At 43.3% G+C, this 13,913-nt stretch overlaps 1 protein-coding gene across 2 annotated transcripts in view; it reads left to right on the plus strand.

The window, feature by feature from the left end:
* The first annotated feature begins 2,015 nt into the window (after positions 1-2,015).
* Positions 2,016-13,913, plus strand: part of LOC148037761 (uncharacterized) — a 101,309-nt gene continuing 89,411 nt past the window's right edge. Inside the window, exons 1-2 of one of the 2 annotated variants that reach the window (XM_087676729.1) lie at positions 2,034-2,563; positions 3,411-3,587. In XM_087676729.1, the coding sequence (XP_087532855.1) occupies positions 2,126-2,563; positions 3,411-3,587 (615 nt within the window). In that variant the 5' untranslated portion in view covers positions 2,034-2,125. Of the gene's footprint in view, positions 2,564-3,410; positions 3,588-13,913 lie in introns of both variants that reach the window. The other variant, XM_087676730.1, reaches the window with a different exon arrangement.

A 13,913-nucleotide genomic window follows, 5' to 3' on the forward strand; every position in this document is an offset into this window, starting at 1 on the left:
TGACAAATAAGCTCGAGGCTTATATGCATAATGACCCATTGATGTTTCAAGAAAAGCAACAAAAATATGCCATTGCCAAAGGTATGAAAGAATAAGACTTGGTCTTATACAAAACAGAAATTTCTGAGCTTTTACAAAAAAACCTCATTGAACCTACCATATCTGCATGGTCTTGCCAAGCTTTCCATGTCAATAAACACTCTGAGCTAAAGCAAGGCAAAATGAGGTTGGTGATAAACTATAAACCTCTTAATAAGTATCTCATTGGGCATGGACATCCTAATCCTCTCAAAGATGTGTTGATTAAGAGGATTAGGAAAGCAAAGATCTTTAGTAAATTTGATTTAAAATCGGGATTTTGGCAATTACCCATCAAGGCTGAAGAGACATAAAACAACATTTTGTGTGCCCCAAGGGCACTACCAATGGATTGTTCTTCCCTTTGTTGTCAAGATCGCCCCACTTACTTTCAGGGATAGATAGACTTAGTGTTCTCCAAGTTTCCTTTTTGTTCAGTTTATATTGATGAGATTTTAGTTTTCTCTGAAACTATCTAGGAACACCTCAATCATCTGACACAATTCATGTTGGTAGTACAATAAGCTATGATGGCTACTAAATCTATTTTGTTTGTCACACAAGTGGATTTTTTGGGCACTCCATCATGGTATGGTGGATTTGTAGGATCATGTGTTAAATACTATTTTAAATTTTTTGATAGAATTACCCAATGTCAAAATGCTGTAATAATTGTTAAGTTGCTTAAATTGGATCACTTGTCCACTCCCATTCTTGCTTTATATGCACAAGATCTATATCCTCTCCTTTGGAAAAACAACTTTCATTGGAAACCTCTCCATACCATTGCTTTGCAACAAATAATGGCCCTTATACATAAGCTTCCACCACTATATCTTCCTACAAGCTATCTCTTAGTCATTTACACTAATGCCTCTAATGTTGGTTGGGGTGCTGTATTATGTGAAGATATTTCTCCACCCTCACACTCTTCACACTCTCCTAAACTTTCCACTAAATTAGAATCTCTCCAGATTTGTTGCTATGCTTAAAGGATATTTACCCTGACACAAAAGAATTACCCCTCCTATCAAAGAGAGATACTTGGCATCATTAAAGCTATTGAGGCATTCCACATTTTTGTGGAATTTGTCCCTTTCACTGTTCAGATTGATTTGCAACATATGTAGGGTTACCTCACTAAGAAAGCCCGTGCAGAAATAGGGAATAAAAGATTGCTCCGGTGGTCTTTATTCTTCGATGAGCTTGATATTAATTTGACATGTACTTGGAAAAGAAAATGTCCTTGCAGACCTACTCTCCTGCATTGATAAAGACAAATCGACATGAAAAATACTTTTCCTTGTAGCCACTAACAACATTGTAACCACTCAATTGCAACTTTATTCATATGCTTTGTCATCCCATCATGTACAAAGATGCTCACCCCACTTTGGGACTAGAATGCTAACTCAATAGGCATCTCGAACCCTTTGTTAACTCTATAAATACCTCTTGTAATTTGGAATTGAGGTAGAGGCAATACAACTTTCATTTCTATTTCTTGTCTACACTTTCTTGCTCGCTCCACTCTTACTCATTCGCTCTGTGTCTACGCTTGTGCACTCCTCCACTGTGCACTATGTGTAGAGAGAGAGAGAGAGAGAGAGAGAGAGAGAGAGAGAGAGAGAGAGAGAGGTGCACAACCTATTCAATCCATGCATGCAATTTTTCTTTGAGAGAGAGAGAGAGAGAGAGAGAGAGAGAGAGAGAGAGAGAGGTGCACAACCTATTCAATCCATGCATGCAATTTTTCTTTTGAACATCTACTATTGTGGCTATGTATGTATATTGTGTAGGTTTGGTTTTAAGGATATTTTAAAATTTTATTTCTTCATTAAAAGACTAAAAAAAGGAGCTCTAGTGAGTGAGCATGGTATAGATGTCCGGTGAGATTGGTTTTAGATTTGTGAAATTCTTCAATTATAAAGTAGAAGATAGAACATATGGATAGTATGGTATAGATAGTATAGATGGATAAGTAGTATACATAATCAGAACATAAATATAGAGCTAAATATCACCTACGCTGACGAGGGAAGTTGGGATGATGGCGCTCCTGACTGTGCCTCGGTTGCAGCTTCCCAACCACAACAGCTGCTCTCTCCTCAGTTGTCAGCAAACCCACAACTGCCCTCTCAAGCTGGGCAGAGCTGCCCCTGCTCCCACCAAACCCTGTACAACCCCCAGCAGGAGCTGCTCTCAGCGTTTCTCCTCCCTTCGGCCACTCGCCCGTGCAAGCAACAGCATTGCCACGGTGCTAGATGCCCCTCCTGTGGATGCGCTCCCGACCTGCGGTGCAGAAGCCACACCCAGTCCCTCCTCTTACCACATCATCACCATGGGGTGCCAGATGAATTTAGCTGACTCCGAGCGCATGGCAGGCCAGCTTGAGGCCAGCGGATACCGCGCCGCATCTGGACCCGACGATTGCAGCCTCCTCATCCTCAACACTTGCAGCATTCGTGACAAAGCCGAGCAGAAGGTATGCAAACGCATCATTGTTCAAGACCATCAACTCTTGGCTGCCTTACTAAAACAGATAAAAAAATGCCTTTCTGATTCTTTACTTTTATGTTTTGACATACTTAGTCTTATGTGCTGACCATCAACTCTTGGCCGCTCACTAAAACAGATGAAAAATGCCTCTCTGTTTTTTAAATTTATGTGTTGACATTCTTATCCTTATGTCTTCAACTCCATTTGCATCAAGTAAGTTGGGCACTCTAAGCACTTGTCTGCTTTTCATGAATAATGCGTGAAGGTCCCAGGTTTGGAACCGCATATGTCATTTTGCTTTTGAAGCTGGTTTTGCATTATCACATGCGGCAGGCACTGAGGGTCTATCCTTCATTAGATGAAGCAGGAATTCTTTCTGGTGCAGGCTCCAAGTGGGTATTCTTGTGCTACTGCTGTCACTCAGATGGTTTCAATACTCAGGGGGTGGTTTTTAATCTTTTAGGGGCTCAGCAATTGAAAAGGGTATTCTTTCTCTGCCACCGGGTTTTGGTTAACATTCAGAAGCAAAATGCATTTGGGTGCATAAGTAATGTAACTCAGATGGTTTTAATGTTGAGAGGGCCGGTTTTGGTCACTGGTGGGCTAAGCAATCTAAATTGCATGTACATAAGCTGGCTGACAGCCTTCCTGGACGACCAAGACAAGACAAGTTAAATCGAAGGTTGTCTATGGCTGCAGTTAAATTGTTGTCTTACAGTGCAGGAATCATAAGAACGTCGGTTGTCACCGCAATGCTTGTTATGCATTAACAAATAAAACCCAACGTCGAACAACTTTAGAAGGTTTTCTGAATTATGCTCTGCAACTTTAAGGTGTATGCAGCTCTCGGCAGGCAAAAAGTGCGTAAATATAGAGACCCTGCATTCAGGATTGTGGTATCAGGATGTGTTGCCCAACAGGAAGGTGATACTTTACTGCGCAGAGTGCCTGAAGTTGACCTTGTCATGGGTCCTCAGCATGTTGGTCGGCTGACGGAACTTCTAGAACAGGTAAAAGATGCAGGTTTGTGAATTATCTGAATTTAGTCTAATATTTATAGAATTAGGTAGGTTGCTCATTTTGAGTTTAGTGTTATTCAGGTATGGTCTTGTTCTGGTTTCAAGGCTTAAATTGAAGTAGCTGCAATACAATCCCTTCTTTCATTCTTAGATTGGCTTCCAAAAGGCATTGCATATGATGAATTAATGAAGCAATCTTTTTTACTCATCAAATTGCTTGTAACGTAGGATGTGGTTTCTCTCTCTCTCTCTCTCTCTCTCTCTCTCTCTCTCCTCCTCTGTCTCTTATAGGCTTGAGTATTTTCGGTTCTCTTTTAACTCTCATTCTGTGATGTTGATCATGAGTGCCTGATATTGTGGTTTCTCTCTGTCTCTCTCTGTCTCTCTCTGTCTCTCTCTGTCTCTGTCTCTGTCTCTCTCTCTCTCTCTCTCTCTATCTCTTTAGGCTTGAGCATTTTTGGCTCTCCTTTAACTCTCATTCTGTGATGTTGATCATGAGTGCTTGATATTGATGAATTTAGATGACATGTTTGGCAATCATGTTTAGAGATGGCTATAGAGTTCAAACCAATCCATATCTTGTGGCCACAAACCCCTCTCAATCAACCTCCATCTGACATAAAGCAGTGTGGGCCACATGCTCTTTTGCGATGGCCATAAAAGTATTGTTGGCTACTTTGGAGAGATCAATCTAATGGGTTGACTAAAAGCACTATGATTAAATGTTGGCTTATGTCAAAATATTTGGAGAGATTAAGCTAATGAGGTGATAATCTTGGTATCAAACTTGATGAGACCTAGATCATGGATCTTGACCGAGGAGTTACTCCCACATTGGATATTCTCGGTTTGCAGGGGCTTAAGAGACGAAAATGGATGGGGATCATGTGATGGATGGCTCCACTATCCACAATCCAAATAGGAGAAGATGTGCTCGGTCAGGTATAGTAGGCCATGTCAGAAGTGGATGTGGCAATGGAAGTGTGAAAGAATACTGAAATACACTGCTGAACACAAGATAGAAGAGAGAGAAAAGAGAAAACACAAGAACATTGCAAAGGAGAATTTAGCAAGATAGTCGTGTACCATAGTGAGTCATTGGTTGCATGGGCACTAGCACTAGCTCTCTCTCTCCACATGGCATGCACTGGATTTGCAAGTGATGAATGATAAGAGTGTGGAGGAGGAGCTTGAATAAATAGGCAGAAAAGAATGCAAATAATGCATTAGATTGGCCAACATAAAATGCCAAAATAATTGTAGTAGTAACAACTAAAAATACTCAATAAACTCAATAATACCTGGCATAGCCTAGACTCACACATGAGCTTACTAGATTGCTAACACCCTCTCTTAGGTTCATGGGTGATTTGATACAATACAATGATACAATGATAATGACTCATCATAGTCCATACAACAAAGATTACAAGAATAGGACCATGGATACCCAAGCAGTGGATGTTGATCCTCATGGTCAAGTTGGATGCTCTCTTGTGAGGTAGACGCATAAGCAACCTAACTATCTAAGCCCATGCATTCCATGGGATTCGGGTGGTGACGTGTAGCCCAAGCAATTGGGCGACTACCCAATGTCACTCCTTGGGTTTTCCAAGTGGATACATCTCATATAAACAAGAGAAAAAGAGATGTTAAGTGAGTGGTGATCGAGAACAAGCCTTACTCGCTACTCGATAACGAAACGTTAAGGAGTGTCAGTAACGAAATTGACTTTGTTGATGAACAACTCAAACGAAAATTTGTAATGTTTTACGAACACAACAAAACCCTCACTCGAACCCAAACTACCAACAATGCCTTTCGAAGCTCTTAAAAGAACACCGAAGAAACACTCTAGGTAGAGCAATTGACAAACACCTAATACCAAATACTTGAGTCTAGATAAAATAAACAAATACTTTGTACCTCTTTTAAGTTTGATACAACTCCTTGTGCTTCCAACATCCGAGTTTATACCAACTTGGTCATCTTTCACAAACAAGCCTTCAAAAACTTGTATAGGACCCTCCACTCTTTTCACTCACAAGAGAACAATTTTAATTGTCAAAGAGAAAGGCCCCTATCTTGTCTATTTCACCTCCTTGTATAGGTGTTTACAACACGTTCAATATGTTTGCTAAAGCTTTTAGCTTTTTATTGACTTTTCTTCCCACTTCATGTGCTTAAATGTTTTTTCAAAGCATAATACTAAAACACATTGTTTATGCTTTTTATAATCAATATCGACTTCCTTTCTTTTTTACTTTTTAGCAAGCCACCATATGTGCCTTTTTCACCATTGCCACTCGGATCCTCGCCCTCAAGAGTTCTCTTTTCATGGCTTATGTCTTCATACATGTCACCTCGGCTTCTCCACAATTGTCTTTTTTGTCTTGGAGCTTCACATTGAAAACGGATGACAATAGACCTTTTGATCATGTAATTCCTCCTTGTCATCATGGTGTCAATGCTTTATAAGTCACTCTGTGGATTGCGAGATCCACAGCAAAAGAGGAAGTTACAATTAGACTTCAAAAACATCGCTCTTATGATCAGATAGTTCCCATACTATTTCTTGTAGGCATGCACATTTGCGTAGCTGAAAACGTAGCGGAAGAAGCAACCGGGAGCCATAGTTTATGGCTCATTTAATCACAGTAGTCACCTCAGAAGCATATAATTGTGGAAAGCTATCAGACCTCACTCAGTATCTCGCTGGACGTGATAATGTTCATGACATATATTAAAAACATTGGATGGCATATTGCTAATAAAATAGACGAGTAAGTTAGTGACGATGCATTCTTCTAGTTTCAGCATTCACCTTTCATTGAATGCCCTTTTAGCTAATGGTAATCTTGCGGTTTTGTACCGTGTTGTGCATGCCATTCTTTGGCACAAGCCAAAAAAAAATATCTCCTTCCCTGCCATAACCAATCGAAGCTCCCTTCTTTAAAAACACCTTTGTGTCGACAATATTCTCAACTTAGAGGTACTCTTTCTATTTTGTACTTGTAGCCAAATCGATGTTTGTATAACGCGTAATTTTGGTCTTATTTAATCACAATTGCTGAAGCACCTCCCCCTCCATTACATATCGCAGTAATACTAATCCTCGTCTTTTAAACAAGACATATGATGAGACTGATGATGATGTGAGCTTCTGTGACACTGAGAGGGATGTCCAAAAGACACTGCTCCACCATGGGTAATCACATGATCAGATGACAACCCCAACAATTTCTGATTAGCAAGGTCCACCATGAAGAAAACTTCATTTGCACGTCCACAATTTCAGGTATTGTCTTGGGGACTAGTTATCCAAAAACATGGTGGATAACCCATAGATTGTTACTAGGATGAGAGTACAATCTCAATTCTTTGCAAATAGTTTTTCAGACCCAGCTGATTGACTGCATTTATAGATTGTTGATGAAGTTGGATCTCCACAATACTCTCTTTCTCTTTTCGCTTCTTGGATGATTGCTCTAATTGAAAAATTGGCTACCCTTGCATTGTCATCACATCCTGCTTTTGATTCATGCAATGTATCCTAGTAGAAATATGCTGTTGAAGAATAAACTCCATGCCCAATCATTCATGACCTTGAGAAGAAATGCAAAATTGTATCCATGCAATGCAATCAAACAATCAATGCTTCACAAAAAAAGATGGATGCACTGGAAAATAAAGTGCCTAGCCTATCTACACGTGCTCGTGCTTCGTGCAAGATGCAAACACAATTCCTTGATCAGATTAAATCCTTGACCTTACCTCTCATCACTCAACAAAATAAAATAATTGTACTCCACTCTTCCCACCCAAAATCTCACAGTCACTCAAGAAAATAATGGTCCTCAAGATGTTGACCAAGAAAACAACCCTCAAACTTCTTTGTCTCTAAAAGGAAGAGGGCCGGCTCTACTTCAACTTCAACAACTCCATTGATGGAGCTTGTTTCACCTTCAAAATCCCCTATTCCTTTGACTAATCAACCAACTCTTTCTTCTTCTGTTCCTTCTAAAAATGATGTCATGGATGAACTCATTAAAAGCTTGCGTGACCTTCATCTGAATCTTACAGAAATTAGTTCCAAGGTGGAGAGTGTACAGTGTGCTCAAGGGCAGAGCAATGTCGGAGTGTGACGTCCACCAAAGACGGATCCCAAGTCTGTGACCACCAGTCGGAGTGTAGGAGTGCTGAATAGTGAATGGCAGCAGACTGGTCACCAAAACGCAGCAGTCTGGAGGCTGGAAACTGGTAAATGCAGTAGTGTACCACCAATCCGGGGCTGGAAACTGTGCACAATCTGCTGTAAACAGCAGGTTGAAACAGTGTTTGAGAGTGTCAGGGCCTGCAATGATGAAAACGCAGGCTGGTTGACCCTGGAGATGATGGACAGCAGGCTGAACAGCAGTCTGGGACAATTTGGAGCAATTGCCAGCAGCTGAGAGCTGTCGCCTACAGCAACAGACAGGTTGAAGATGATGTGGCTGCAGTCGATGATGGCTGGACAGCAGATGGAGGTAGGCTGCAGGCTGGAAACTGGGCGCTAACAGCAGCAGAGGGCGTGTGGGCTGGTGTAACCTGCAAAACAAGGATGATTGCTGAATGGGGGCAGCTTGTCTATTTACAGATGTGGAAGGGCGCCCCAAAAATTAGGGTTTTCACTAAACTTTCTCAAACCGCTCCCCGTTTTAGGGTTTCCACTGAACTCTCTCGAACCGCTTCTCGTTTTAGGGTTTCCATTGAACTCTCTCGAATCGCTCCCCGTTTTAGGGTTTTACTCTAAAAGAGCATTTTTCGTGTGTTTTGGGACTGTTTAAGAGGCTAATCAGCAAGTAATGCATAATGTATATTTTAGCTCAACACCCCCTCTCAGGCCCAAAACTGAGCCGAAATGTTAGGCCAGCCATTGTGATGTTGATGTACCCCAAGGCGTCCCACCCCAAAGCAGCCAAGGCATCAGACAAAGGGTGCACGTCGGCTGCCCAATGGCCCACCAAAACTATAGAGGCGATGGTTTTCTTACCAAGGGAATCCAAGTAGTCACCCCAGAGAGGACAAGGCATCGGACAAAGGGTGCACGTTGGCTGCCCAGTGGCCTACCAAGCCCTACAAAGGCGGATGGAACTACATGGAACTTTTGTGTGTTGTTTTTTAAAAAAAATTAAATAAGTGTGGTAAATTTTATGGGATGCGGCCGATTGAGGAATAGTGACCCAGAAGACAGGAGTAGGGAGGGTACACCCAACACATCACAAAGCAGTACAAGCTAACCCAGCCACTTAGGGTGTCGATGACGAGGAAAAATAGACGATGAGGTATCCATGTGATGAAAAAGGATGGTGGTGTGGTAACAACAACCGCTGGTGGAAACAGCTTAGGATCCGCTCAAGTGGTGCTCTGCACAATGAGATGCAAAGTATGCTACATGTTGAAAAATGCTCATGCAACAGGTGTCACTTGGACAGTGTCCCTCATGGGAAAACTGTTCACTTGCCCAAGCGCCCTAATACAAATATGATGAAATCATGCAATGCAAAGGGTAAGGTACAATAGGGGGGAAAAGCTGATGTCGAAGACAAAGTGCTGAAGCCTGTAGAATACCAAGAAGGGTAGGAATCCCCTCTCAACCTAGATGTAGATGCCGAAGAAGGAAGAGGAGCCTGATATCGGTCTTCCTGTGGTGCCGAGAACCATAAGGAATGAAGAGGAGGAAGCATCCCAGCTGGAAGAGCTAGGTAGAAGTCACCTCCATGATAGCATCAAGAGAGATGCTGCACAATTTGCCTCGGGAGGGGAAGCCTCCATGCTGGCAGAAGAGCAAAACTCGAAGGATGATGAAACCATGAAGGAACCGCGCACATCCCAAGTCTCCAGCCCAGGTAGGATTGGGCAAACTTGCATGTTAGCCCTACATTGAAAACAAAACCTGCAAAGGAGATCAAAGTTTGCAATCACAGAGGTTAGCAGTGAGATGCTCCGAAAATAAAACAAAACAAAAATGAAAAGCTAAGTGAAGGAACAAGTGCAAATATGCAAATGTGTATGTGTGTGTGGGTAAATGCAGCGGAAGACTTAAAATGTAGAGACAAAAATCCTATGGGCTTGACTCTAAGAGTGCGAAAAATGAATGCTAGACTGACCTAGGGTGTTCGAAAGGACTTAGAGACATGCCAGTCTAAGAAGGTGGCCACCATCGCGTACGTCTAGTAGCAGGGCTGCCAGTCTAAGAAGGTGGCCACCATCCCGTACGTCTAGTAGCAGGGCTCTGCCAAGCAAACGCTTGACGAGGTGGGGAGAAAGGTGAGATAGATGCATGAAGTGCAATGGGATCGGAACCTGGAGATTAATCAACCAATCCTTCAGGAGTAGAGAAGGATGGCTACTGAGGCTATCCGGGTGCCACATGTCCAGCAGTTGCTGTGGGGGTTGGAGGAGTAGATGGGGCAGCAGCGGAAGACGTAGCCCCACGGGATTGGGAAGTTGCAGCGGTCTGCTGAGGCTTTTTAGGTGGAAGACCTTGGGCCTTGGAGCGACACTTCTCGTCCACATGGCCTGCTCTTTGGCAATGTGTGCAAAACCGGTTTTTCTTAGGGAGTTGCTGCTAGAGAGGTCCAGATTCTTTAGTTCCATCTGAGGAAGAGGAGTCACCCTTTGATTGGCTTGCCTTCGCATCTAGCGAGTTCTTGCCACTGGTGGTTTTCCCTTCCGAAGAAGAGGCAACCAACCCCCTCTGCTCTGAATAAGGCTGTGATGAGGATTTCTTGTATACTTGATCATGCAGCCTTGCGCGTAATGCAAGAATTGGCACTCAAACTCATAGAAGGTTGGCAATCGAGGTTGGGAGATGATGTGTTGAATGGAATTGAAGTATTTTGCGGGCAACTTATTCAATAAGAATGTAACCTGATCATCATCTTGCTTTGGAGAGCCAATAGTAGCGAACTCGGCAAGTAACTTCCTATAGTCAGCTAGCTTGACTTTCAGATCATCCCCTTCCTTAAGAGAGAACTCTTGAAGCTCAAAGTTGAGATTGATGCGCTGAGTACGATCACGAGCCGTATAGCGGTCGAGAAGGTGACTCCAACGCTCTAATTCGAGCGAGAAGTGCTGCAATTGAGAGTGAAACTCAGGAAGCAATCCCTGCATCAGCTCAACATTGGCTATAGCATTGCGGACTCTCCATTGACGGATGTAGTTAGGGTGAGCTAGTCGAGGGTCCGGCATAGGCTCTAGACCAATGACGAGGTCCCAAAGACCTTGAGACTCAAGCACTTGTTGCATGAAATTCGATCAAGTAGTGAAATTTGACCCATTAAAACGTGTCTTATCCGTGAAGGCAATCTTGGCCGTTGCAACAAGAGTGGTAGTGCTCGGAGATGGATAGTGTGAAAAAATGTAGTAGGGGTAGGATGGGGGAGTGGAGTACACTTCGGAAGGGGGAGTGGAGTACACTTCGGAATGGGCCCCAGAGTGCCTACCAAGCATGCGGGTAGTGTGCAAGGTGGATCCATAGGTAGGGATGGGCTGACTAGGCATGGGCATGGTAGCCACATGAGGAATCCAAGGAGGTGGGATGGGAATACGAGGAGCAAAAGATGGGAATCCCTGCATAGGTGTAATCCAAGGAGAGTGTGAAGACACACCATAAGCTGAGGATGGAAACCCCTGCGTATGAGTGGTCATGGGAGATGTGAAGCTGGGGATAGTGAGGGGGATGCCCATCACAGTCGACCCAGGAGTGATGGGTGTGCTGATTTGCTGAAAGGTGAGAGGCACTGTGTTAAAGGGTGGCATTCCCCCTAACGAAGTACCTTGGTGCAAAGAGGTAGAGAATGGGGTGAAGAAGGAAAAGTTGCTAGGAGCGGAGATGGTAGATCCAACCCCTAGGGTGTGTGAAGCAGATGTGGAGTGTAATCCAAGATTTTGGAAAGATGATGAGAGATGATCAAGGTGTGATATAGAAGAGGGTGGGATGGGAAGGAAGTGAGAAGTGTGTGTGATATGCTTAAATGAAACAGAAGCTGTAGATGTACCTGAATTCTGTCTGCTTCGTGAGCCCCCTCCATTGAAGTTCACATACGCAAAGCCATCCGGATCCTGTATCTCAAAAGAAGAAACAGGCGAGGATTTTGATTCATGCAACACAAAAGAATTGTACAAACTTGACATTGGACTTGGCTGAGATGATGAAGATGGATCGCCGGACGTTCCGAATACCGTATGTCCTCCATGATCGGAGAGGTGGCCAGCCTCATTAACCGGTTCGGATGTGGTAGCAAAATTGGTAGGGGGGGGGGTGTAAACATCACCGTACTTGTTGCGATAGTACTCCTCAAAGTCCTCCTCTATCGTGTTAGTGAAATCTGGTGAAGGTGGAGTGTCGTCCTTCTCACCAAGTCCATAATGCCATCTCAGGGCCTCCAATGATGGAGAAGCCTGATAAGACATCATAGGAACTGGAGAAGGTGTCTGGGACATTGTGATTCGGTTATGAGTCGTATTGTGTGCCTTGCACAAAGACTAGCTCTCAACAATATCCGCAAGATACTCTTTACAAGAGTATCGGCTCTGATACCATGTTAAGAAGACTGCTAGGGTTTGCAATGAGGACACAAAGAGTGTATGACCACGACAGAAACACAAAGACACAGACACAGACACAGAGGGCAAAGCTCAAACGCTAAACGCAAAACTCAAAACTCAAAATCTAAACACAAAACTCAAAACTCAAACACAAACAGAAGAAGGGAGAGAGAGAACACAACTCTGAAGTGAATGAATGCTATAAATGAATGTAAGAGTGTACAGTGTGCTCAAGGGTAGAGCAATGTCGGAGTGTGATGTCCACCGAAGACGGATCCCAAGTCTGTGACCACTAGTCGGAGTGTAGGAGTGCTGAATAGTGAATGGCAGCAGGCTGGTCACCAAAACGCAGCAGTTTGGAGGCTGGAAACTGGTAAACTCAGTAGTGTACCACCGATTGGGGGCTGGAAACTGTGCACAGTCTAGTGTAAACAGCAGGCTGAAACAGTGTTTGAGAGTGTCAGGGCCTGCAATGCTGAAAACGCAGGCTGGCTGACCCTAGAGATGATGGACAGCAGGTTGAACAGCAGTCTGGGACAGTTCGAAGCAGTCGCCAGCAGCTGAGAGCTATCGCCTACAGCAATGGACATGCTGAAGATGATGTGGCTGCAGTTGATGATGGCTGGACAGTAGATGGAGGTGGGTTGCAGGCTGGAAACTGGGCACCAACAGCAGCAGAGGGTGTGTGGGCTGGTGTAACTTGCAAAACAAGGATGATTGCTGAATGGGGGCAGCTTGTCTATTGATAGATGTGGAAGGGCGCCCCAAAAATTAGGGTTTCCACTAAACTTTCTCGAACTGCTCCTCGTTTTAGGGTCTCCACTGAACTCTCTTGAACCGCTCCCCATTTTAGGGTTTTACTCTAAAAGAGCATTTTTAGTGTGTTTTGGGGCTGTTAAGAGGCTAATTAGCAAGTAATGCATAATGCATATTTTAGCTCAATAAAGCTGGATGTCAAAGTTGAAGAATGAGGACGATCATCAACTCAAAGGCCCATGAGAGAAGGCTCTTAGAGGCGCTGTATTTGGTGCGATAGCCAACAACATGACAAGAGGGAGTGTTCTGCCTTGTGTGAGGCTGAAGCACAGAAGCTCGTCTTTTGGAAAGACGGAAAAATTCATGCAGCTGAAATTGGTTTTCCACTGAAGCCAAATTTTGGCAATGGTGGAATGAAGAAAAGATTAGAAGATTTAGCTGTAAATAATGCCTATGTAGCAATTGATGCAGCTACCTATGGGCTGCAAATTGAGCCAACTAAATCAAGTTTGAAAGCATGTAAAGCTAATGTGCAATCTAAAGTATGGATGCAAGCACTAGATCAAATGAAATGTGGTAAAGCAACCAAAGAAGATTTGGCTAACGCCAGTCAGTGCATTCGAGGAATAACTGGTTGAAAAGAACCAGTAGATTCTTTTTCCGCCTTTGCACATTTGGTTGACGTCAATTATAAAAAAGTCTTGATTGAAGAAAATAGAAGAAGAGAAGATAAACCAGGGCCTTTCTCTTTTGGCCCTCCAAAACGGGTAACTAGAAAAACGCCCGAACAACCAAAGCTTGCTGAAAATATAACCCCAGATTAAGAGATGGAAGATGCGCCACAAACAAAGAAGACCGAAGGAAAGAAAAAAGGTAAGCAGCCAGGCTACAAATTGCAGTCTGACATAGAATCTGCAACCGATCTTAAACGAGTCCTAGAAGAACGAATTCTAGGAAGCAAAATTGAAT

This window comes from Lygodium microphyllum, chromosome 4 (assembly GCF_053477565.2).
Source record: "Lygodium microphyllum isolate KBCC chromosome 4, Lygodium_microphyllum_v1.1.10, whole genome shotgun sequence".
Taxonomy (NCBI): domain Eukaryota; kingdom Viridiplantae; phylum Streptophyta; class Polypodiopsida; order Schizaeales; family Lygodiaceae; genus Lygodium; species Lygodium microphyllum.